Genomic DNA, 21,429 nt, shown 5'->3' with positions numbered 1-21,429 from the left:
AAAAAAAAAAAAAAAAAACCCCGGTCGTCTTCGCCGAGTGGCGTGTCGTATAGTTGTTCAAGCCAGATGAGTAGATGTAATACAGATGGCCTCAGCGAGTCCAGCAATGAGGAAGACAATGTTTGGTCCCCTATTGGTGGCGTAAAAGAGCATATCCGGAACTCCAAAACTGCGAAAAACCAGAACCTCGAAACCCCATTCGTCGAACATTAAGTTAAGGGTCAAACCAAGAGAACCCAGCGTTATAGCTCGTCCGATATCACCGCCGTCAAAGCGCGTCCTAACGCACGCCGATCGGGGGTCGTGGAGGTAAGCTACCTTGACTGCTATTGGCAGATTGTTCGGAGTCAAATTCACCACTGCCCGCGCTGGCGCTCGCACTACCCGTCAGACTGCGAACATTCCTAGGCTTAGTTTGATGGAGGGCGCTCACCCCTATATGTTGTTCAACTTGTTGCGGTGCTACTGAGTTTCCTTGGCCCGGTGGGTGTCGGGGGACGGGTTGGCGAACACCATCAGGTGGTGATGGCCTTCCGTTCATGCCAGGGGCAGGACCATAGCCACCTGGTGGTGATCCTCGACGGCTGCTGCCGCCGCGCATCGATGGAGGGTAGGGATTCCCGGGGGACTGGCTTGCGCGTCGAGGGAAAGCACCATTCATCCCAGGAGGTCCTCCAGGACCGGGGCCGTACTGCATCTCGTCAAGCCTTGAGGCAGTCAGTGAATTCGCTCTAGAGCCAGCGTTCATTGCGCCACGATCGACTGATCCATAACGATCCGAGGAGCAGCTCATAAGAGGGTCCTCAAGAATATTCTCGGTTGTCATAGAGCTGTGGGCGCCGCCGACCTGGCTGGATCTGTTACGTCCGAAGTTGGGTCTGAACCGACCGCCTCGTGTAGGAGGTGGCATATCGTCGGGGTTACGGCGAAACTGGCTTGGAGTAGGTCCTGGTGCCTTTCGATTCTTTCTTGATGTTACACTCATCATGTCAAAATTATCAGGGTCGATCATGGGGGGGGCGGCGTTGGCTGTAGGGTCAAAGTAGTCGTCGTCGTCGTCGTCATCTTCGTCAAACACCTGCTTGCTGTTGCGCATTGGATGAGGACCACGACGAGGTCCGGGGCCTCCAGGGGGGCCGGGCGGGGGCGGTCCACGACGCATTCGCATTTCCTGTTCACGCAGGGCCATCTCCCGCTGTCTCAGAGCGAGTTCCCGCTCCCTCAAATTGACATCTGACGGGTCGCCTGTGACGGATGTCTCGGAACCTTCAGGAATATCATCATAGAGCACCAAGTGAGAGAATTCCTCCAAATTAGTGTCTTCTAGTGAGCCTCTTCTTGAAGGCTGACGCGATCCACCGCCATTAATAGAAGGAGGGGGTCGGCCATAGCCATTCGGTGGCCCGCCATTCATAGGGGGTGGGCCGCGACGCATACCGCCTTGGCTGAAATTTGACGAGTTTCGAGGTCTGGGCTGACGAGGCGGCATTCCGTTACCGTTGGGCATGCCATTCATCATAGGACGGTGGTTGTTCTGAGAAGGCATTCGGGGTACTGTCTGTGCTGAAGGGGATGCTGGTGGCATAATGTTCGCGTTCGGATCACCAGGCTTGGGTCTGTTGCGGTTGACTAGGTTGAGGTTATGGAGGATTGAGTAGAGGGTCTCGATTCGTGGAAGTGTTATGTTCGAGTCTCTGGCCAACTTGACAGGCGACCCTAGGTAAGTCTCAACCTCCATCGGTCTTCGAGCAACATAATCTTGCCACATGATACTCTCTCCTGAGGCCTTGGACATCTCGTCCATTGTCTTCTTCTTGAAGTCGGGTTCAAATTTGCACCCGTTGGCGTCAGCTAGGCGAAGTAGCTCGTCAATGACATCTGAAACCATGTCCCTAACACCAACCTTTTCTAGAAGCAAGGTATGATTGGGCGTTTCGAAGATAACGCTGATGGGGTGGAATGCGATAGGGCTGTGTTGCGAGTTAGCAATGTTTATTCGATAGTGTGGAAGACAAACCCTATGACTCTCTCGTATTGCTGTTGGCGGATGTTTGGCGAGACCTTGCACTCTACCTGGCCAGAGCTGAGGGTCATTGCCAAAGCCTGTGCCATATCCTCTTGTATACTCTGTGGAATATTGTTGGGGTTATTAGCTGGGCCAATCCAGATATCGGTTGGGCCCTTGTGTTCGAATTCACTCTGGCCAAGTTGTGTGAGTTCGGCGCCTGAAACGAGTGACAGGACCACGTTGGTAGGGAATCGCTCCTCCAATGCAGCTTCGACTCCGAGGGTGTGTGTTGTATTGACAAGGATACATGTATGTTGAGGAGTTACGACGGAGTCAATGACGGAGGCGAGATCGTATACGTCAGGCAACGCTTTAACGCATAGTACAACATAATCGAAGGGGCCATCTCGAGCGCTGGCGGCGTCCTCGGGATTTCGAACAACTGTAATTGAGATATCAGTATGCTGCAAAAGAAGCTGGATAGCAAGGAAATTCATTCATACCGTGCCGAGGCTTGAACCGTTCGTTGCCAAATGTCGGCGACCTTGAAACCTTGATTAGCTAACAATTGGAGGTCATTCAGCTCTGATTCACTTACTTGAACGAGATTCCATATTGTGCCACATGCTCGTAACCAGACTTCCAAACGAGAGTCACATCACACGCATTCGTAGCCTGGAGTCGCCATGACAAGAATGCTGAGACGGGATTACCTCCCACTGAACAGAAGGACATTAGCTCACGGTTCGCCATGACGAGCAGCAAAGGTGGGACGCTACACGAACAACCGTCCTGACGGTTGGCGTGAGGTATTCAGGGCAAACGAGTGAATAGAAGATAAAGGGATAACAAAGAGGGTAAGAGATGGTGTTGAACTGATGAAAGAACGGTATGGAGGTGCCAGCTGATTTGAGATGACGCGACCGTTCACCTCTGGTTTCTATGTGGACTAGCCCTAGGTATGAAGGGAGAATTGTAAGAAAAGAGACGACAAACCTGATAGAATCTTGAGCCGGGGCGATACAGGCGCCATAGTGTCTGGCGGGTCCTAATGTGGAATAGTGGCCTAGGCCAGTGAGGGTGTAGCGGAGCGGTTTCTAACGACGGACCCGTAGCCTCGGGGCGTATATTGGGTACCACAGCACAACGTAACAAGATCCGGAGCACCTCCCTAGTGGATGGCAGGGTATGGATAAGCTTCAACCGACGATGATTGCCGTTTTTTTGAGAGTCGCAATGTGAGCGACGAGAATGATACGAGGATCTAAGGCGATAAGTGCAGCTCGACAGGGCATGTAGCGGCTCGGGAGGATGAGACTATCGAATGGGAACGTCGCCAGCGAGGCGTGGCAGACGAGGTAATGGCGGCGGAAGTGACAGCCAGCAGTAGAAACAACGAGCGACGGGCCAAAATCGTGGCGTAAGCGGCAGGATGGCGTGCCAGGGGTGTTCTGTAGCGGCGTTTCGTGCGTCAATTCGCGATAGGTAATGAAGCAGCGAGAACTCGACAGTCGGCAAGTACAGTAGTGAGTGTGACGAGTGGGACGAAAGCTGAGATGGCCTCGGTGGACGGTGCACCAAATGGGGGGTGGGAGATTATCTGGGGATTGTAGTCGGACAGACTGTAAGAGCGAGAGTGGGCTGAGCTGAGAAAGCTGCAACAAGAGAACTGGAGCTCGATCAAGCTTAGAAATCTCACAGCGGGCGCGGATCAAGTTGCGCGGACTTGGCTCTAGGCTTTAGAAATTGATGCGGGAACGGCGGGCCTCCGATCTCTCTCTCTCTCTCTCGCAATCGTACTACAGGCGAACGTCCCGAGAAAGTGCACTGAGGAACTTCGTGTTGCCTTGAATCAATATCAGGTCAGGTCAGCTTCGGTCTGGATTGGTTTGATAAAAAAGAGAGGGTCCTCCCGGTCTTTGGTCTGAGTAGCAGTGCGTACGTGCGTGTTGGCTGTGTAAATGATGATATGGCCCGTGAATGATTGGGCCTCGATTTGGATTGAGGTGGCAGGGATGGTAAGGCGCCGCCGAGAATGAAAAAGCGCAGTGCCTACCTCAAGTGTACGTACTTGGCAAGACAACCACAGCAATCTCTCAGGGACCAGGGGTGTTCAAGATGCTATGTAATGCAATGCTTGGGTAGGTAAACACTGGCAATCTTAACAAGAAGGAAGGAAAGTCAAGAGGAGGCGTGTGTGAGAAGGGGAAAATGCGTGTGGACAGAACAAAGATAGGCCAAAGTACAGTAGGTACCAAAGGGGGCCGAGCTCACAAGGGGCCAGGTTCAACAACAAGCAACAACTGCGTATCCGTACTGTACACACTATGTATGTAGCGAGAAAGTATGTAGGTATGTGCAGAGAGGCTTAGATACAAGGAAAATAAGACAAGGGGACCCTGGTCTTGGGAGGTAGCGGCATGTGCGATTTGCGGGAGTGGCTCAGTCCGAAAGAGTGAGGAAGGATATCATGGGCTACCAGTGGTTGGGAGGATCAAATTAGATGACAGAGAATGGATGCGAAGCAAAGCGAAGCGAGGAGGGATGTATGAATGCAATGTGATGTGATTGTGGTTGTGATTTTTCGAAGAAGAAAAATGAAAACAAAATGCCGCCCCAAGAAATGCAATCCCCGTATTTGATTCTGCTGTGGCCAGACAAATGCCAATGGCAGACGAGACAAGGGATTGGCGATGAGCAATTAATAGAGGGGTGGGCTAGGTCTTGACTTGTGAAAGGAAGGGATGGAGGAATGGAGAATGGAGAATGGAGAACGGGATAATTAAGAGATATTAGACTTTGCTGAAGTCATGATGAGCAGCAGATACTGTCTGCATGCTCCATAAACTCAATTGACACGATGCTTAAAATCTCAGACGGATCTCGGATAGTTTTAATTGACAGGAAAACTGCACAACTTACAAGTCTTGGTGGGTTGTTATTTTGTTTTTTCTTGGGCTCGTTCAGTTGTCCCGTTATTCGTCTCGACAATAGAATCGTTTCCTAACCCAGCCAGTGATTAAGAAGAAGAAAGAAAAAAAGAAAAAACCAGTGGTGTGGGAGCAGTGACGAATGCTGACGAGGACAGGGACACGGAAGCCTTCGTAGGTTCGTTCGTTTCGAGATTTGTTGTTAGTTTATGGAGCTCCGTAGGTACTAAAGTAGCACAGATACTGTCTGAATGTACTGCTACTGTACTGTAGAGCGACATGTACCTCTCTCTCTGGGATGGATCCGTCGGTTGATGCGAAATGCGGGCGGAGCGGCCGGAAGTTGAGGGACCCAATAAATCGATTTATTCCCACGAGGGAAATACTGTAGGCGAGCTTAAGCTTGATTAAAAGATTATACAAGCCGAAACGCTGTTGCTGTTGGTGCTAATTATTGTCGAGAATAGACGTCGCCTATTGAACCAGGAAATGATCCGCCGATGTTCAAACAACTTAATTTCAGCCTGTCTCGATGTGTAGTTGTTTCGTTCGGTCGAGACAGGTGTCTCTCGAATATAGATGGAGATTGCTCAAATCTCAGGATGATGTAGAGTTTGAGGATACTTTTCTCGGTATTGGTTGCCGTTACTGTTGAATGCCCGTCGAATATATTTCAATCGTTCTACTTCGCCTTCTGTCTTTGGTTTCCCTTCGTTTCGGTCGAATTGCTCGCTTCGTTGTCGCGTCTCGTCCAGTCTCCGCTCTTGATTTCCTTCCTGCCTGGGTACCTAAGTATTAAGTGCTTCCCCAGACGCCACACACCTGGGAGATCAAAGAGATGGTGAAAAGAAAGGACGGACGATTTGACCTCGGGCTGAGGTCGTCAATGCAGCAGAACAGAGAGATGGAGAAAAAGAGTGAGGGAGAAGAGGAGAAACCCCAGCCAGGACTGTTCAGTTCAAGGGAGAAAGAAACGAGGGGAATCAATTAGGCACGATCTACCTACTAATGGATGAACACGAAGCAAACCCCAGAAGCGAGAAGCTTCCAACAATGGGCCTCAAGTCAATGGATGGATGGCCTGGTTAGACGACACCCTTGACTCGATGATTGCCTCCAATCCATCTAACATCATACGGATACAAACTACCCAAAATTGCCTGCCCACCGTCAGGCGTCAGTCCTTCGCTCCATATCGTGATCCCTACCAGCAGCATCCCGTTCTCGCATCCGCGTGCGGCACAGGGCTGCGCTGACGTTGGAGCAAACTCCAGACTCCAGTACAACACGCGGATGCAATGGGTAAAGTGATGTGATGTCGCCATCCGACGATAGGCACCCAGTCATTGAAATGAATAACATGCATATGATAACCAGCTTCTGAAACCACTCAATGCAGATTTCCTTGTCTCAAATGTTGAATAATTCGCTATTATTGCAGTATCAACAACGAAGTTTGTACTATAACACAATCAATAACGCTTATATGCGTGCGTGTGTGTGTGTGTGTGCATATGCACAGTTTAATGACAATTTCTTCATCCAGTTCTCAACATGGGTGCCTGGATTTAAAATCCGTCATGACTTTACGGTTCATTGAACCGAGGGTATAATAACCGCATTATTATCCGTACACAAATGGGCGAAGCCAGCACATGCCAAAGATAACCTATCTTCCCCTGGCCTCTCTAACCTATTCGCTCTGGCCAAGACTGGATGCAGGGCGACCAAACCTCGTGTAGAGTTCGACGTCGTGGAGCATCGTACAGCACACGCACACATCCCACCCATGCTGCGCCACAGAAGGGAGAAGAGGGGGGAGCAGATGGAGAGGAGAGGAGAGAACTCAGAAAAGAGAGAAAGATCACTGGCGAAGTATACTCTAGGTAGGTAGATACCTACCAAGGTACTATAGGTAATCAATCAGTGGGTAAACGGAACAATTTCCATCTTCCACCAACCGGCGATTTAACGTCCTCCGCTTTGGGTTGTGCGGGCGGACTGTTTCTTATCCGTTACTTGACAATGGATGAATGGAAGGAAGGGGTTTTTGTGTACGTACTGTCTCCCCAGAAAGAAAGAAAAGAAAGAAGGCCATGACGACACCCCAACCTCTTGAAGCTATACTCAGTCCAAGTCGACGGTGCGCAAAACATTCACCTGGTGTTGAAGTTTCGAAACAATCCAATACGTACGGCTACCAGGGGGCTTGGGCTATCAGTGCTGGCCCAGCGGGGTCATGCCCTGCTCTCTTCCATTAGAAGGGCTACAGTACTATTTTAAAACTCAACAGCCTGCCTAGCAAATGGATGCTAACATGTGAGTCTACGATTAATTGTGTCCGCTCCGTTTCAACGGCCATTTCTGCATCGGGCTAGTAGAACGGGCAAGCCTTGTCAACAAATTTGCAGTCGATGACTCTTTTTTTCTTCGGTCTGGACCTCTCCAGCAAGTACTCTGTAACCTGCACCTAGGTGAGCGTTGCACAGCGCATTACAAATGAGTTTTAAGTAGGGTATATGTACGGTTCTACCCGGGCAGTTATTAGCTACTTACTAGATGGTTATCAAGATTCAAGATTCAAGATTCAAGATTCAAGATTCAAGATTCAAGATTCAAGATTCAAGATTCAAGATTCAAGATTCAAGCTGCTAGCGTCCGCTCATGGTTACACCCAAGAACCGGAGTCTATATCCCCGTCTACAATCTATAGTCTACAGTGTATACTTTAGAGTTGCGGACTTGGCTCCGTTCAAAGTCTCCTCTCAAAAGACCGATGCATGAAAAGCCATCACAGTATCGAATTTCGTCTTCTCCAGGCATGCATGGGGCTTCGGCGACAAATCCCATCCCTAGGTATAGGTATCCTACGGAGCAGCGGTCTTGATACGCGTCTTCTCCGCTGCCATGGCTCGATTGCCAGGGCTATCAGGGGGGTTAAACTGGTCTGCTCCCAGCGCCAAGCTGGATGTGTGCCAGTTACTTGGCAGAACTTGGTGGGCCTTCCTTGACATCCTCCAGCTTGATCTTGGCAATAAGAAAGTGACTTTACCGATGGAGCTTGTGGGATTCCTGGCCAGGCACGGAGCAGCAGTCACTCACACATCAAGGAGAGACAGTACAGAGTAGCGAAGTACCTATCCAGCATGTACCTTTGAGGTACTCGTCGACTAGATCGATCGTGGATCCTGGGCATCTCCCCTGTTTCTTCGCGCTGTACCTTGCAGGACAAACCCACATTCCGTCACCATCCACTAGTTACTAGTTAACGAGTACGCGTCTTCCAATATGGTTCAAGTAGGTATTGACGCGTACTGACACAAGAACGAGTGGACAAGCTTTTTGTTTTGTTGTCCTTGATCCCTCCCAAACCTCGCGCTAATTGTAGGGTTTCGCTGTTGACTAAAAAGCTAGGGTAGTATTCATCGGTTTGAGAGAGTTGCTTCGATACATGGCATGCTAAGTTCTCTTTCATCTCCCCCGGATAGTCCGGCGGTAGCTTTTGTTCAACGGTATAATCAATGACGTAAAGCCTGACAGTACCAAACTTCTTTGGACAAGTCTAGCAGGACGATGAGATGGACATGGGACGAGTTTCTGTTTCTGAGCAGCTAAACAGGCCAGGGTCAGGGTCAGGGACAAGGACCGAATGTTGGCGTTTTTTACCAACGTGCGCGAGTCCACGAAGCCACTCCTATTCTGGTGGACGAGGCTCAACGCTGAGCCCAATGAGGCTACATCCAAAAATACACTTCCATGCCCCGGGATAGACCGTTCGAACTAGCCTGCTTAGCTGCTGCTTGATCCGCTCTGATCCGACCAGTCACGTTGTCTTTTCGCTTTCTCATCGTCGATCTGCCGGCCTTGCCTGGGCTGGCTCTTTGTTGCCGGTTACCGGCGTTACCTTAAAACATGAACTTCTGATATCGACTGCAGAATGCAAGTATGTATCGTATTGCGCTGCGCTGCACTATAAGGTGCTTCACCGTCGTCAAAATGCAACGAAAAGGACCCCTGATGATGAGCTGGCTATCTGCAGTACATACGCCCACCGATATCACCAATATCACAAGTACACCGAAACTTGGCAGAGAAGCCACAGCACATATGAGCTTTGCTGGGAACTTGTTGACGATCCCTGCGTCGCCCCATTCACATTAGAAGGAATGCATGAGAGAAAGGGGAGAAAGAAGAAAGAAAGAAAGATAGGGAAAATCTCCTCTCCCTGTCAAGCCTTTGAAGTGTACTAAGAACAGATCCATCCTTTCGGGTTCGGTCCCACAGGCGACTGGCCGCCTGGACCTCTACGTCAAGGTCTAGGTGCTTGTACATAGGTATAGGTAGATCCTCCTAGCTGGTCTGTTCGCCCGCTCTGCTGTCCCAAGTTGCCTTGAGCTCGGTGTACAATGTGATGTATCTGATTCTTGCCGCCGTTGTTATTCGACAGCAGGGCAGACACCAGACGACAGGCTATCTCAAGGGCAGTGCGAGGCTGCAATACCAAGTACGTATCTTTGTTGCCAATTCAAGGGTCTTTGAATTCTCTCCAATCATACAAGGCTTCGGCTGAGTAGCTGCAGCTGTTGACGATCTGTCTATCAATATGTGGATATGCCAGTCAATACAGGTGTGAATTCGATAAAGGGGCCCTACCAGATCTCTCATCGCGATCACGAAGAAGCCAAAGGACATCATCGTTTACCATGATCTACGAGAGAAGCACGCCCCGTACAGTAGCTTCGCCTAGGTTTTCATCCACTTATCCTTTTGGTGTTGAAGACGCAGACAGATTCCTTCGATGCTATTGGGCATCGTCCCACCCATCAGCTCTCACTCCTCGACAATAAAAGGACGGTTATTTCATGCTCGGCGTAGTAACTGAGACTTATATGGGTTACCGCGGGCCTTTTTCTCCGGGCATTGCACACTGTGTCTGCTCTGTCGCTTGGACGAGCGCGCAAGGCTGAGAAGTGTTGAAGTGGTTGATTGTTTAATTAACATCTCATCTAAATTGGCAACAGAAATGATAACGGCCGAGTCCTGACCACCGTTACGTTGGTGACAGTTGGATCCAGTGACGTTAGTTAAGTGAAATGGGGCGCGTGCTAAATTTGACATCCATCACAGGGGGATCTTCAACACTAACCGAGCGGGTCTTGACATGGGATTTCTAGAATACTGTAATTATTGCATGTGTTGGCTGGGCTGCTCGTGAAGAGCCAGGGCATCATCATCTTGAACGAATGTCACTGTTAGTTCTTTGTACTACTTCTACGGATACCTGCTCCATTGCTAATCATGTATGTCTTAGTTGTTTCCACGTATCCCTGCGACAACGGAATACTGCCCGGCAAAATGCTCTCATGTCTAATTAGAGCACCATGGCATGTTTGATGAGCTGTGTAGAGATCGACACCTCCAGCAGAAATCGTAAAGCTGTGACAGAACCCCTTCCAAGGTTAATACTACTGGCGTACGCATAGTAAAAATGATAGAATTTGTATGTACGGATACAGTGATCATGATGTGATTTCACCGACCATCGATCTGCTCTGGTGCAATCAATGACATTTACACAGCATAACGTTACTCTTTGATAACGGATCACAAATAACTAGGCAGCCGCATTCTTGACGTGAATATTGACTCTAGATTACCGAACAATCATTTGACCAACCATTGTTGGAATGATAGAGGTATCCAAGTGGTTGAATATTCTCAACGCGAGTCTCGGATATCTTCTATAGGGTAAGCATCTGAATACATGACATTGTAAGGTCACTGCTATGTTGTTCGGTAGGGAAGGTTTGAAACAAATTTATCATCCATGGTCTCAGTATACTACTTTGTGTTAGATGAACGCGGTGGTATCTCAGCCGTGGTTCTTGCGGTGCTCATTGCTAAATATTTACGAGACCCGTTTCCTAGTGTACAACTTCCACATTGTATTATCGCCAAATACTAACAAAGAAACTCGGGCTGTCTTCATATTCTACATATTGAGCCTCAGTCTCTGTGACACGAAACTGCTCAAAAAGTACACACGTAACACCGCAGGAGAAACAGGAAGCCATGTAGTTAAGCACAGAGCTTATCGGCAAGTACCTAGATTATATTATGTTGACCTTGGAGCAGAAGATAAGAGACACCGCTGACGTTTGTCACTAGGTGGATAGAATTCCTCATAGCGCCATGAGTTCTTTGGCGGGTCAATGTCCGAGACATCCAATGAACGAGAAACTTCTTCAGCACACGCAGAGGAAATCATAACGACGAGTAAGAACGAATGTGGGGAAAGCATCATGACTTTCCTGTTGTACAAAGTTTGAATGGTTTACAAGTCCTCGTGTATATGCTTCACAACGTGGTAGCCGGCCAGCTGCATACCCGATGATGCATGTAACAGGTGTACTGCCGTGTTCCGAAGTCTAATGCAGAACTAGCCTCCACGGATCTGAAGATTGAAGAAGCACGGGACTTCATGTGACAAGGAGCAGAGCTAAAACGTATTGCAAGTATCTGATGAAACGTGAGGAGTCCGGTTCCGGTTCATCTTACAAGTTACCAGTGGTATAAGAGCGTAGATCCATAGTCAGGCAGAAGACAGGAATCGCATAGCAACAGATCACTCCAACACCAGCATATATTGAGCACCCCCCTACGATCCATGCCCCTGAAAGCAGAAACTCTTGTAACACAACGCACTTTTGCCCTAATACATGCAGGAAGTCGAAGAAGTTCTGGAGAGTTGAAGCCATAGCTTCCCCTATTTGGTAGATCAGAACCGGCATGACATTAGAGATAATCAGCCCATTATCAAATCACTTTTAAACAATACTCTTGTCATTGGAAGCGGACGGTGCTTATAATAGAGTACCCGAGTTGTCTTCCTCGAGCACTGCTTTGCGTATAGAACATCGTAACTAAAACAAATATTTGCATCTGAGGTATAACAAGGCGCGGACGGCAGTGGCAGAGTTATACAACAGGCCCTACAAGACCAGCACTGCGCAGATGCAGTTGCCGATACGGAGCCTTTTTGTTCTTCCACGTGTTTAACACTCATGAATCAAGAAAATCACCAATTGGCATGAATCTATCGATGTGATTAGAGAACCTTTACCATTAGCCATAAGCATTACTTCGAATGCGGTTCATCGAAAGGCTAGAGAACGGCGCCGAATGGAATCTCATAACCACAACAGTAACACGAGCAGTGTGTCTTGATAGATTTGGGTGTCAGTCATTCGACGGGTTGGGTTTTGTAACGTTTGGATATAGCACAAGTGTCACTTGGTGCAGGATAACTCCAAACCCCCTATCACAGTACCGCGCTATAAAGCCACAAGGAAGAACCTTCAAACCATTCCGTGTAGTCGTCTCATCAGTTGGTCAAGCTGAGAGCGCTGTGAAATTGAATTGCGTAATATGAGAGAAAGTACTTCTATACCCTCAGGTCCCGTCGCAATCTATCTTGACGGCCGTGTTACTCCAATTACTATTCGTTTGGAACTGTTGACAGAGCGATGATGCTGAACTCGAGATTGCCATCAGCAACCTTGGTGAATTTCTTGACTGTAGCTTCCAATGCCTGATCACTGAGAAGGTCATTACTCTCATTCAGAATACCGCGATCAACTGGCTCGCCCCATCCCCCCTCCAAATCATACAGATGCCCGTCCGAACCCTCGACAAAGCTGATGAAGTGATAACCAACAGGTTCCTGACTAGAAGGTGCCGCAGAATCCCCAGTTACGGCAGCAGCCATATGAGCCTTCTCCAGCTCGACAGAATTGTAGAGGAAGTCTGCACGGGCACGTGGCTTGAGATCCCGTGTTTCTGTGATAATCTTATCAAGGAGCGAGCCTGGTTTGATGAAGTCTTTGGCGGTACCATTGCTTACACTATGCAACAGAGCGATGAGGCCGCAAGCATGTCCGATGGTTTGTCTGTACCACATGACTGACTCGTTTGGGCCAGAACCGTCGTATGTCAACTCTGTTGACCCAGGGTCACTTTCGCGAACGCGAGACCACATGGGCGCGGGAGTGATGAAGATGAGGGCGTGAACAGGGCGAGGAATCATGGCCAACAAGTCAGGTTCGTCAACGCTGTAGACATCGTAGAAACCCAGCTTCTCGGAGACGCCAAGGTCATATATGAGCTTGTTAAAGACTTCTGGGTTATTCTCGAGCGGGATGAATGTTTTCTTCCCATCCTTGCGGAAAGTCACTCCTGGCGTAGTCGACATTATGGCTGCTCCGCGGTTACAAGTAAGATGCGGTGGAATGTTTTGTTCATTACCCCGCGCTTGATGCTCAAATGAACTCGGACCTTAAGTGTAGGTAAGGTCATCATGCTAGGCAGGCAACAGTCATTGCGTCACCTTCATACAAACGGAATCTTGCCTACCTAGTAGGTAGTCGTGAACAACTCATGGACGGACAACTTAGAATTCAACAGACGCATACATATCGTGATTGGTCTGAGTCAACCCTGGATAATGTTTGCGAGATACCTTGGTCTGGCCTCTCATGACATTGCTAAAGCAAATGGTCAATGTTTTTATTTACTCATGTCTTAGTCTCTTTGGTGTTCAAGGTGCACCTCTATCATCAGGCAATCATAAGTGATAACCTATATCGATTGGCAGAATCTTAGAATAGAAGAGACCCGACCTGTTTTTATCTATTAGGCTTCTGTTTGACAAAGCAATTGGAGGTGCGTGATGTACACACACGGGGCATAAAAGACATATACCACCTGCCCATCAAAAATCCTAACAACGCAGCTTCTGAACAAGCTGGTATCCATTTGAACGTGTATGGTGTATGGTGTATGGTGTATGGTGTATGGTGTATGGTGTGTGGTGTTCTTCGGCATCAGGTTTGACTGTCTGTTGTTATTGAAGTCACTCATAAGTTTCTCTGGTGTATGGGCTCACAAATGCATTTATGACAACTCAAGAACGAACACGTATAGCTTAGACGATTGAATTTCACCCAGCTGCAGTTGGGTGTCGTTTATTAACTACCTAAGATGGCCCGGCTTATCATCAAGTCTCCACGTACTTAGTACCTAGGCCAGGAGCCCGCTGGGCGATTATTTGAATTATACTTGTAACCTCAACAGCGTTCAATCTAAAGGGTTTATTCTTATGAGTCTTTGCTGCAGAACAAAACTTCTATACCGATGTCGCTACGCTGTCTTACAGAGGTGGGCTCATCAAAGGTTCCATCCTTTTAGTAACAACGTGAGCCGAGCTGAACAAAAGTTCGCCACATGATAAAAGCTGAAGTCGAATGGAACCATATTCTTTAACTTATCAAAGGACCTTTTGTTGAAGTGAACGAGTTTTTCGGATTAATAAAGTGGGACAATTAAAACAGAACGTAATATACAGGAAAATTCATTCTCCTTCTACTTGAACCCCAACAGGATGAGTATGTAATTGTAGAGTACCTATCCGTACAGTATCTGAGATTCCTCCGCCGACTTTAAGCCTCTCTGTTCCAGAAGCATACTGAATCTGGGATACTGGACCCGATATCGCGGCGAAGAGGTAAGCGTTCAGGGCTGTGCAGTAATTGACCGGACCCTGAATCACTTGAGGACTACGGATAGTTAACTAACAATTGCTTATTTCTTCTCGTTCAGTCTTCAGAGCATAATTTACAGCCGGACGTGCCGTTTGTGTAGACAAAAGTGCCAGGCTGGGTCGAGTTTTGGGACTGACACATACTAGAGATCACATTCACACAGCGCCGACGGTTATCTTATGGGCCGAGGCTAATCCTAGAGGGGCTGGAGATAAGCAGCGCTCTCTGAAGGTTTGAGCACCATCTGAACCACGGCTTATTGGATGAATTAAGATCTTCTAAATGGCGTGCCAACACCTGATGTGACCTTGAGAAGACTGGGCTATCCTGGGCATGCTGGGCGGTCGTCAAGATAGGTGTGCTGCCTTCCATTCGAGTAGGTACTGTATATAAAGAACACCGACAGGCTTCGTGGTTTCAAATGCAGTTGAATACTTGAAGCTTCCCAACCCAGGTACGGATTCGAAGAGTTGGCCAAGTAAATAAGAGAACAAGACAAAAGGTCCGAAATTTTGAAGATTCAGAGACTGGAAGTTCTGGAGGTGACATGGCCTAAGCTTGATCTATCCCCAATCCAGAAGGTGGTCTAGACTGAACCGTGCCGTCGCCCGCGATAGCCAATACACAGAAAACAACACTATGACCCAAGTCGTCTAGTACCGGGTTCTGGTGTTGTTCTCAAGAGCAGAATGTGGTGTGCCAATTGTCCCTTCGCGGGGAGCGACCCTCTGTCCCTCCTTGTCTCTTGGGGCTGAGATCCCCCCAGTCCTCGTCCTAGTCTCAGTCTGTATAACCACACCAGTAGAGCAGCAGCCGCTGTCGGCTTCCTCCTTTGCTTGCTTCAACATCGCCTCGCAACACAAAAGACCAAGACCAAGACCAGGCTGTTGTTGTCGCTGCCATAGCGGGCTTCAACCTACGCATCGCCGTTGGTTCGCTATCGCTGTAGTCGTCCATTGCTCCCTGCAACGGATATCTGTTAATCGCCATGGCGCCCTCTCTGTTTCGCAAGCGCCACGAGGCCGAGGACATTATTCCTATCCCAGGTCCTCTCGAGACTGTCTCCGCCTCCGGTCGCGATTATCTCGAGAACCTTCAGCAATTCGAAAAGTCGCACAAATTTGACCCCAACTTACCCATCGACGACCTCACAGATGTGGACGCCGCTATCGCGACAGGAAATGCCGAGAAGGGGATTGAGATTGAGCACGCGCTCATGGAAGACAACAGTCCTTATCCCGAAGTCCGATCTGTTGTCCGAAACTACGATGTCGATGTTCCCGCCAACACTATTCGCGCCTGGGCGATTGGCCTGATTCTATGCACCATCGGCTCCGGTGTTAACATGCTCTTCTCATTAAGAAATCCCAGTGTTACGGTCACCACCTATGTTGTTCAGCTTGTCGCCTATCCGTTTGGTCTCGGCTGGGATTTGATCATGCCAGATCGTGAATGGAACATGTTTGGCCTCAAATTCAACCTCAAGCCAGGGAAATTCAACTACAAGGAGCATGTGGTGATTGTCGCCATGTCTAATGTAAGCGATTCCTTGGCATACATACTTGAACAGTCACTAATTTCATATTCAGGCTGCTTATGGTGGTGGTGTTCTCTATGCAACCGATGTACTTCTTGCCCAACAGGTTTTCTACGGCCAAAAGTTCGGTTGGGCGTTCCAGATCCTATTTGGAATTACGACTCTCTGTACCGGTTATGGATTGGCAGGTCTTGCCCGTCGCTTCTTAGTGTGGCCTGCTGCCATGATCTGGCCTACCGATCTAGTCAACTGCGCATTGTTTTACACGCTTCACGACCACTCCGGCTCTGACCCCACCAAAACCAACGGCTGGAAGATGGGACGTTATAGATGGTTTCTGATTGTGGGCTGTGGAGGCTTCGTTTGGTACTGGTTCCCCGGCTGGATCTTCAAGGGCCTGTCCTACTTTACTTGGGTTTGCTGGCTTGCGCCTCATAACGTCACAGTCAACAAGCTCTTTGGCGGCATGACTGGCTATGGTTTGATGCCTACATCCTTCGATTGGACCGTTTACAGCGGGTACCTACAGTCTCCTTTGATCCCGCCTTTCCACGCCATTGCCAACGTTCTCGTGGGTATTGTCGTTTTCTTCATTTGCATTTCCATGGGCATTCATTTCACCGGTACATGGTATGCGGATTACTTCCCCGTACAGTCATCCGAGTCCTACGATAACACGGGCGCCATCTACAACGTCTCGAGGATCCTCGACGGGAACTTCCACTTCAACGAGACAGCGTACAAGGAGTACTCGCCGCTTTTCCTGCCAACGCAATTCGCCCTTTCGTATGGACTGTCTTTCGCGGCTGTGACAGCTGTTGTCGTACACGTTGTGCTCTACCATGGGCATGAGATCTGGAGACAGTTCAAGCTTGCCCGTAACCAGGAGGATGATGTTCACATGCGCCTGATGAAGAAGTACCGAGATGCAGAGGACTGGTGGTATGCTGGTAAGTCAACCCCCTCGATACATCATCAATATGTAGCGATACTGATCGTAAACAGCTCTATTCATTGTCATGGTAGCGATCTCAATCGGTGTCATTGCTGGCTGGCCAACAGGCTTCCCTGTCTGGGCTTACTTCATCTGCCTCCTCATACCCGTGTTGTGGCTGATCCCCATTGGTGTTGTCCAGGCTATCACCAACATCCAGCTCGGCCTTAACGTTCTGACAGAGTTTATCATTGGTTACATGGTTCCGGGTCGCCCCATGGCTATGATGATGTTCAAGAACTACGGTTATATCTGCATGGGCCAGGCACTTTACTTCGCCCAGGATCTCAAGCTCGGGCACTACATGAAGGTCCCTCCTCGAGTCATGTTCTCGTCGCAGCTTGTGGCGTCGATCTGGTCAGCTATTGTGCAGATCTGTGTCATGAACTGGGCTCTTGGGCACATTCCCGACGTCTGTTCTATCGACCAACCCAACAACTACACATGCCCAGGCGGTCGTGTATTCTACACGGCTTCTGTCATCTGGGGAGCCATTGGCCCAGCCCGTATCTTTAGCCACGGCGCGATATATTCTTCCCTCCAGTGGTTCTGGCTGGTTGGTGCTGTCACACCTATTATCACATGGCTCCTGGCTCGCAAGTGGCCGCGCTCAATATGGCGATATGTCAGCACCCCCCTGATTTATGGAGGTGCCGGCATGTTGCCTCCAGCTTCTGTTTATATCTATCTCTGCTGGGGCATTGTCGGTGCTTTCTTTAACCGCTTTATCAAGAGGAGATATACTGGCTGGTGGCTCCAGTACAACTACGTCACCTCGGCAGCTCTGGATTGCGGTCTTATCATGTCGACCATGGTAATCTTTTTCACACTGTACCTGACGAGCGCTTCTCCTCCCAACTGGTGGGGAAATTATGGTGCTCTGGAGACGATGGATTGGAAGACACATGCCATTTCGAAATCGGTGCCTGAAGGAACCACCATTGGACCCTCCTCGTGGAACTGAGGATTACAGAAGTCGTAGACAATATCAGTCATGAACATGTGCTTGGGAAGCGAGGTTTTGGGCGATTGATGGTTTTAATGGCGTTATGGTCTGGGCTGTATGCGATTTGGAAAGGATGACTGGCTAGGTGTGCGAGATACCTCGATAACGATTGATGTTGATTGATGTTAGTGGGACGATTTTTTTGTTTAATGATATGGGAGAACTATTCAATTTAAAGAAGCTTGTTTCGGTCCAATCCAATCCAATGCGGTTCGATTCGATTTAATTCAATACAATTCAACCTCATTTTGTACCTACTGTATCCCTCCACTACCTGAAATACTCTCTGTCCAATAAGCTTCAATGACTGATCAATTGTTTGAACTTGAACGACCCAAGCTGCCCCACCACGAGCCCGTGCGACAAAGCGAAGAGTCGTTCTTGCCCCAGTCACGTGGCCTCTAAACATCACATGACGGCTAATCGCCCACACCTGAATTTCACCTCCTTAGGGTTGTAAATTCGCACTCCGGCAAAAAAGGTCTCCCAAATTGAGAATCTCTCGATCGCCATCCAACTAACCGCCCAAACACCACAGCCAAGATGAGTATGTCGCCGACCGTCAGCTTGTCGCGAAACGACAGCAGATGAATTTCTCGAAAGCATTTCTGCAGTTTTGCTAATGCGTCTCAACAGCGAAGGGTACCTCCAGCTTCGGTAAGCGTCACAACAAGACGCACACCCTGTGCCGACGATGCGGTTAGTTCTTGTGCCCTCCGGTCCTTGATCCAGACATGTCTCGATACGCGCAATGGAATATTCGATAAAGAAGCGGCACCGAAGTTGGACGATTGCGAGCGTTGAAGAATGTCTGGATGGGTGGACTCGGAAAAAAAAAATGCCACAATTATTCGGAAATACTGATGGGATTTCTCTAGGTCGCCGCTCTCTTCACATCCAGAAGCATGAGTGCTCTTCTTGCGGTTACCCTGCTGCCAAGATCCGCAAGTGTACGTGAACACCTTACAGATTTTCGTCGACAAATTCGATATCGAGAAACCCGACACTGTTGAACTGCAGTACTGACCAAGCTCTATAGACAACTGGTCTGAGAAGGCTAAGCGAAGAAAGACCGTCGGTACCGGCCGCACTCGCTACCTCAAGGATGTGTCCCGACGATTCAAGAACGGTTTCCAGACTGGCACACCCAAGGGTGCCCGTGGCGCTACTGCCGAGAAGGCCTAAACTGGGACTGCATCCCTTCTGACCCCCTCCACCACCTCTCCGGCCCTACCCCTCTTCTATCACGGACGTTCGAAAACACCCATTCCCTCGAGCATGCACAAAACAACAACGACGGCTCTCTCATAGCGTGAGCTGAGACCGCAGGGGAATTTGGTTGGAATTGGAGCAAGGTGGTGACAGGGACGGGCGGTTGTGTTTGTTGGTTCGTGGATGAAGGACCGTAAAGGGGCGGCTTGGAGCATGGGCACGGTGTTTTACATGTTTGAGCAAGGAAGTAAAAAAAAAGAACCCTTTGCTCTTCTGAGATTCCATAGGGTTTCGGTTACGAGGTTCTGAAATGGCATCTTGATTCTGCATGAATGCGCCTATAGCCATTCGAGAGGACATACGTGAGAAAAGATCCGGACATAGGTATGTTCCGGTAAATTGACGCCTTTATGCTTGATACCCTTCAACCGAGGCATGACTTGAAGCTACGTAGTGGTAAGCTACAACGGTGTGATCAAGCTCATCTTGACGGCATATTTGCGATCGCTGTATTGTTCGTGATCTTCATCTTATTGTATTTGCATTCCTATGTTCCTCTTTCAAAGACTTTAACACCGCCATCTGCAACAACGTGATAGAGGTACTCAACGGCACCCCCCATTCCTTCAATGCCAGAGCCTGTAATTCGGACCACACCACTGACGTCCTTCGCTGTTCCGGTGTCCAACATACGTAATGCCAATACCGCGTCAGCCGCATGAGCTGTCGAGAGGACAAGGCTGGCGTGCTCTCGTTCAAGAGTGGTAACTTGAGCAGCAACTAGAGGTGTGTCGGCAGAAAGTGTGAGAAGAGCGCTATGAACAAGCTGAGAAATTCGAGTCAGATGCTGGCATGGCCCGTTTAGTTTGATTTCAACTTACACTGCGGAGACCGAGAACGAGGTTTTGTAACGTGAGACTCGTGGTTGATTCATCAGTAACGGCGAGCAAGGCATCGAGTTGATCAATGATGAGAACTTTCCTCGAGGCTCGCAAGTCCCCAAGAGCTCCCTCTATTTCCCTCTTGATGTCAGCAAGATCTGTACCTCTTAGTACTCTCTCTTTGCGTGCACTTGGTGCTTGAGGCTTGGCGTCATCGTAGAGCCCCGTGAGTCCATCTACGAAAGCGAAGCGTCCTGCCCTGCTGAGGGCATCTAGATCCAACCCCTAGTGCGGTATGAGCATTTTTCCATATATTGACAAAGATGTAATCCCGTAAGTACGGGGCCACTCACCAGCTTTGAAGATCCCTCCCTCCAGAAAGCACCATCTCTCATAAAGCTGACCAGTACCACGCCTGTGTCTTTGGTGCTCTCATCATCTGTGCTTCCTCTCAAGTATGAGTAGATGTGTCGCAGGAGCAGCCAGTTTGAACTTGCGCCAAGTACGTTTGTGACAAGATTTAGCGAGCCTTCAGAGTTGAGAGCAATATATGGCTCTAGAAGATGAGGTATCCGTGACATGGAAGCCATTTTGTGGGCTGTGCCAATGGGGGTTGTTAGGTTGCTATCAAGGATTTTGAGGTTCAATTATAGGTACTGTGCGACAAGTGTCATAGTGGAGCGCAGGTTGTGGGAGAACATAGTAGGTAGGAAAGCACTTACTTAGCGTCAGCTACCCGGCAGTTGACGTACATGGTATCTCGAATTTAAACATTTCCCGATCTATTAAGCTTTACCGATCTATCTATATGTGTTTCTTCTTTCAGGTGTTCTATTACATGGCAGTGCCCGGCAAGATATACTGGCATTGTGCCCTCCCGGTCAGACAATCCTGTGACTGTTGATTTACGTTCTTGAAATTTGACACATATTGTGTACGCCAAGTATCCGTTGTTGGACTATTGAGTGCCAAGTTTTACACGAGGTCATGCTGCGAAGGTTGATGCATCGTGTCAATTATGCCTCAACATATCAGGTAATGAACAATCAACCACTGTCCACATTCCATTCTTGTGATACGAAATGATTGGTCGAGTAACAAGATCATGGGAGTCGAACTGGTACATGCATCCATATTACTATATGCCTGTCTTCATCATACATTAAAAATATGTAATTGGTGCATACATAGAACATGTCGTCTACTATCTAGATGCCGCAATACGGCGCATACACTGGTGTTGGTTCTATTTAGCTTCTTTG

At 48.8% G+C, this 21,429-nt stretch overlaps 5 protein-coding genes across 5 annotated transcripts; 2 read left to right on the top strand and 3 right to left on the bottom strand.

The window, feature by feature from the left end:
• Nucleotides 1-280: 280 nt before the first annotated feature.
• On the bottom strand, nt 281-3,041 carry FIESC28_06998 (uncharacterized protein; the record flags this gene model as incomplete). Its single annotated transcript, XM_031161140.1, has 5 exons — nt 281-1,970; nt 2,018-2,450; nt 2,512-2,552; nt 2,607-2,727; nt 3,005-3,041. 5 exons carry the CDS (start codon nt 3,039-3,041, stop codon nt 281-283), a joined length of 2,322 nt encoding a protein of 773 aa, XP_031014838.1.
• A 9,395-nt stretch (nt 3,042-12,436) lies between these two features.
• FIESC28_06997 (uncharacterized protein) lies at nt 12,437-13,189 on the bottom strand (the record flags this gene model as incomplete). The annotated part of the gene is made up of 1 exon (XM_031161139.1): nt 12,437-13,189. One exon carries the CDS (start codon nt 13,187-13,189, stop codon nt 12,437-12,439), a length of 753 nt encoding a protein of 250 aa, XP_031014837.1.
• Nucleotides 13,190-15,525: 2,336 nt separating this feature from the next.
• Nucleotides 15,526-18,032, top strand: FIESC28_06996 (uncharacterized protein; the record flags this gene model as incomplete). The annotated part of the gene is made up of 3 exons (XM_031161138.1): nt 15,526-16,074; nt 16,127-17,024; nt 17,080-18,032. The coding sequence occupies 3 exons, from the start codon at nt 15,526-15,528 to the stop codon at nt 18,030-18,032; spliced, it is 2,400 nt and encodes a 799-aa protein (XP_031014836.1).
• Nucleotides 18,033-18,617: 585 nt separating this feature from the next.
• On the top strand, nt 18,618-19,259 carry FIESC28_06995 (uncharacterized protein; the record flags this gene model as incomplete). Its single annotated transcript, XM_031161137.1, has 4 exons — nt 18,618-18,621; nt 18,711-18,731; nt 18,953-19,024; nt 19,114-19,259. 4 exons carry the CDS (start codon nt 18,618-18,620, stop codon nt 19,257-19,259), a joined length of 243 nt encoding a protein of 80 aa, XP_031014835.1.
• Nucleotides 19,260-19,833: 574 nt separating this feature from the next.
• On the bottom strand, nt 19,834-20,757 carry FIESC28_06994 (uncharacterized protein; the record flags this gene model as incomplete). The annotated part of the gene is made up of 3 exons (XM_031161136.1): nt 19,834-20,112; nt 20,168-20,452; nt 20,521-20,757. The coding sequence occupies 3 exons, from the start codon at nt 20,755-20,757 to the stop codon at nt 19,834-19,836; spliced, it is 801 nt and encodes a 266-aa protein (XP_031014834.1).
• Nucleotides 20,758-21,429: the final 672 nt, after the last annotated feature.

Source organism: Fusarium coffeatum, assembly GCF_003316985.1.
Source record: "Fusarium coffeatum strain FIESC_28 chromosome Unknown BRIP53273_contig_150, whole genome shotgun sequence".
Taxonomy (NCBI): domain Eukaryota; kingdom Fungi; phylum Ascomycota; class Sordariomycetes; order Hypocreales; family Nectriaceae; genus Fusarium; species Fusarium coffeatum.
This window is presented reverse-complemented; position numbering and strand designations above follow the sequence as displayed.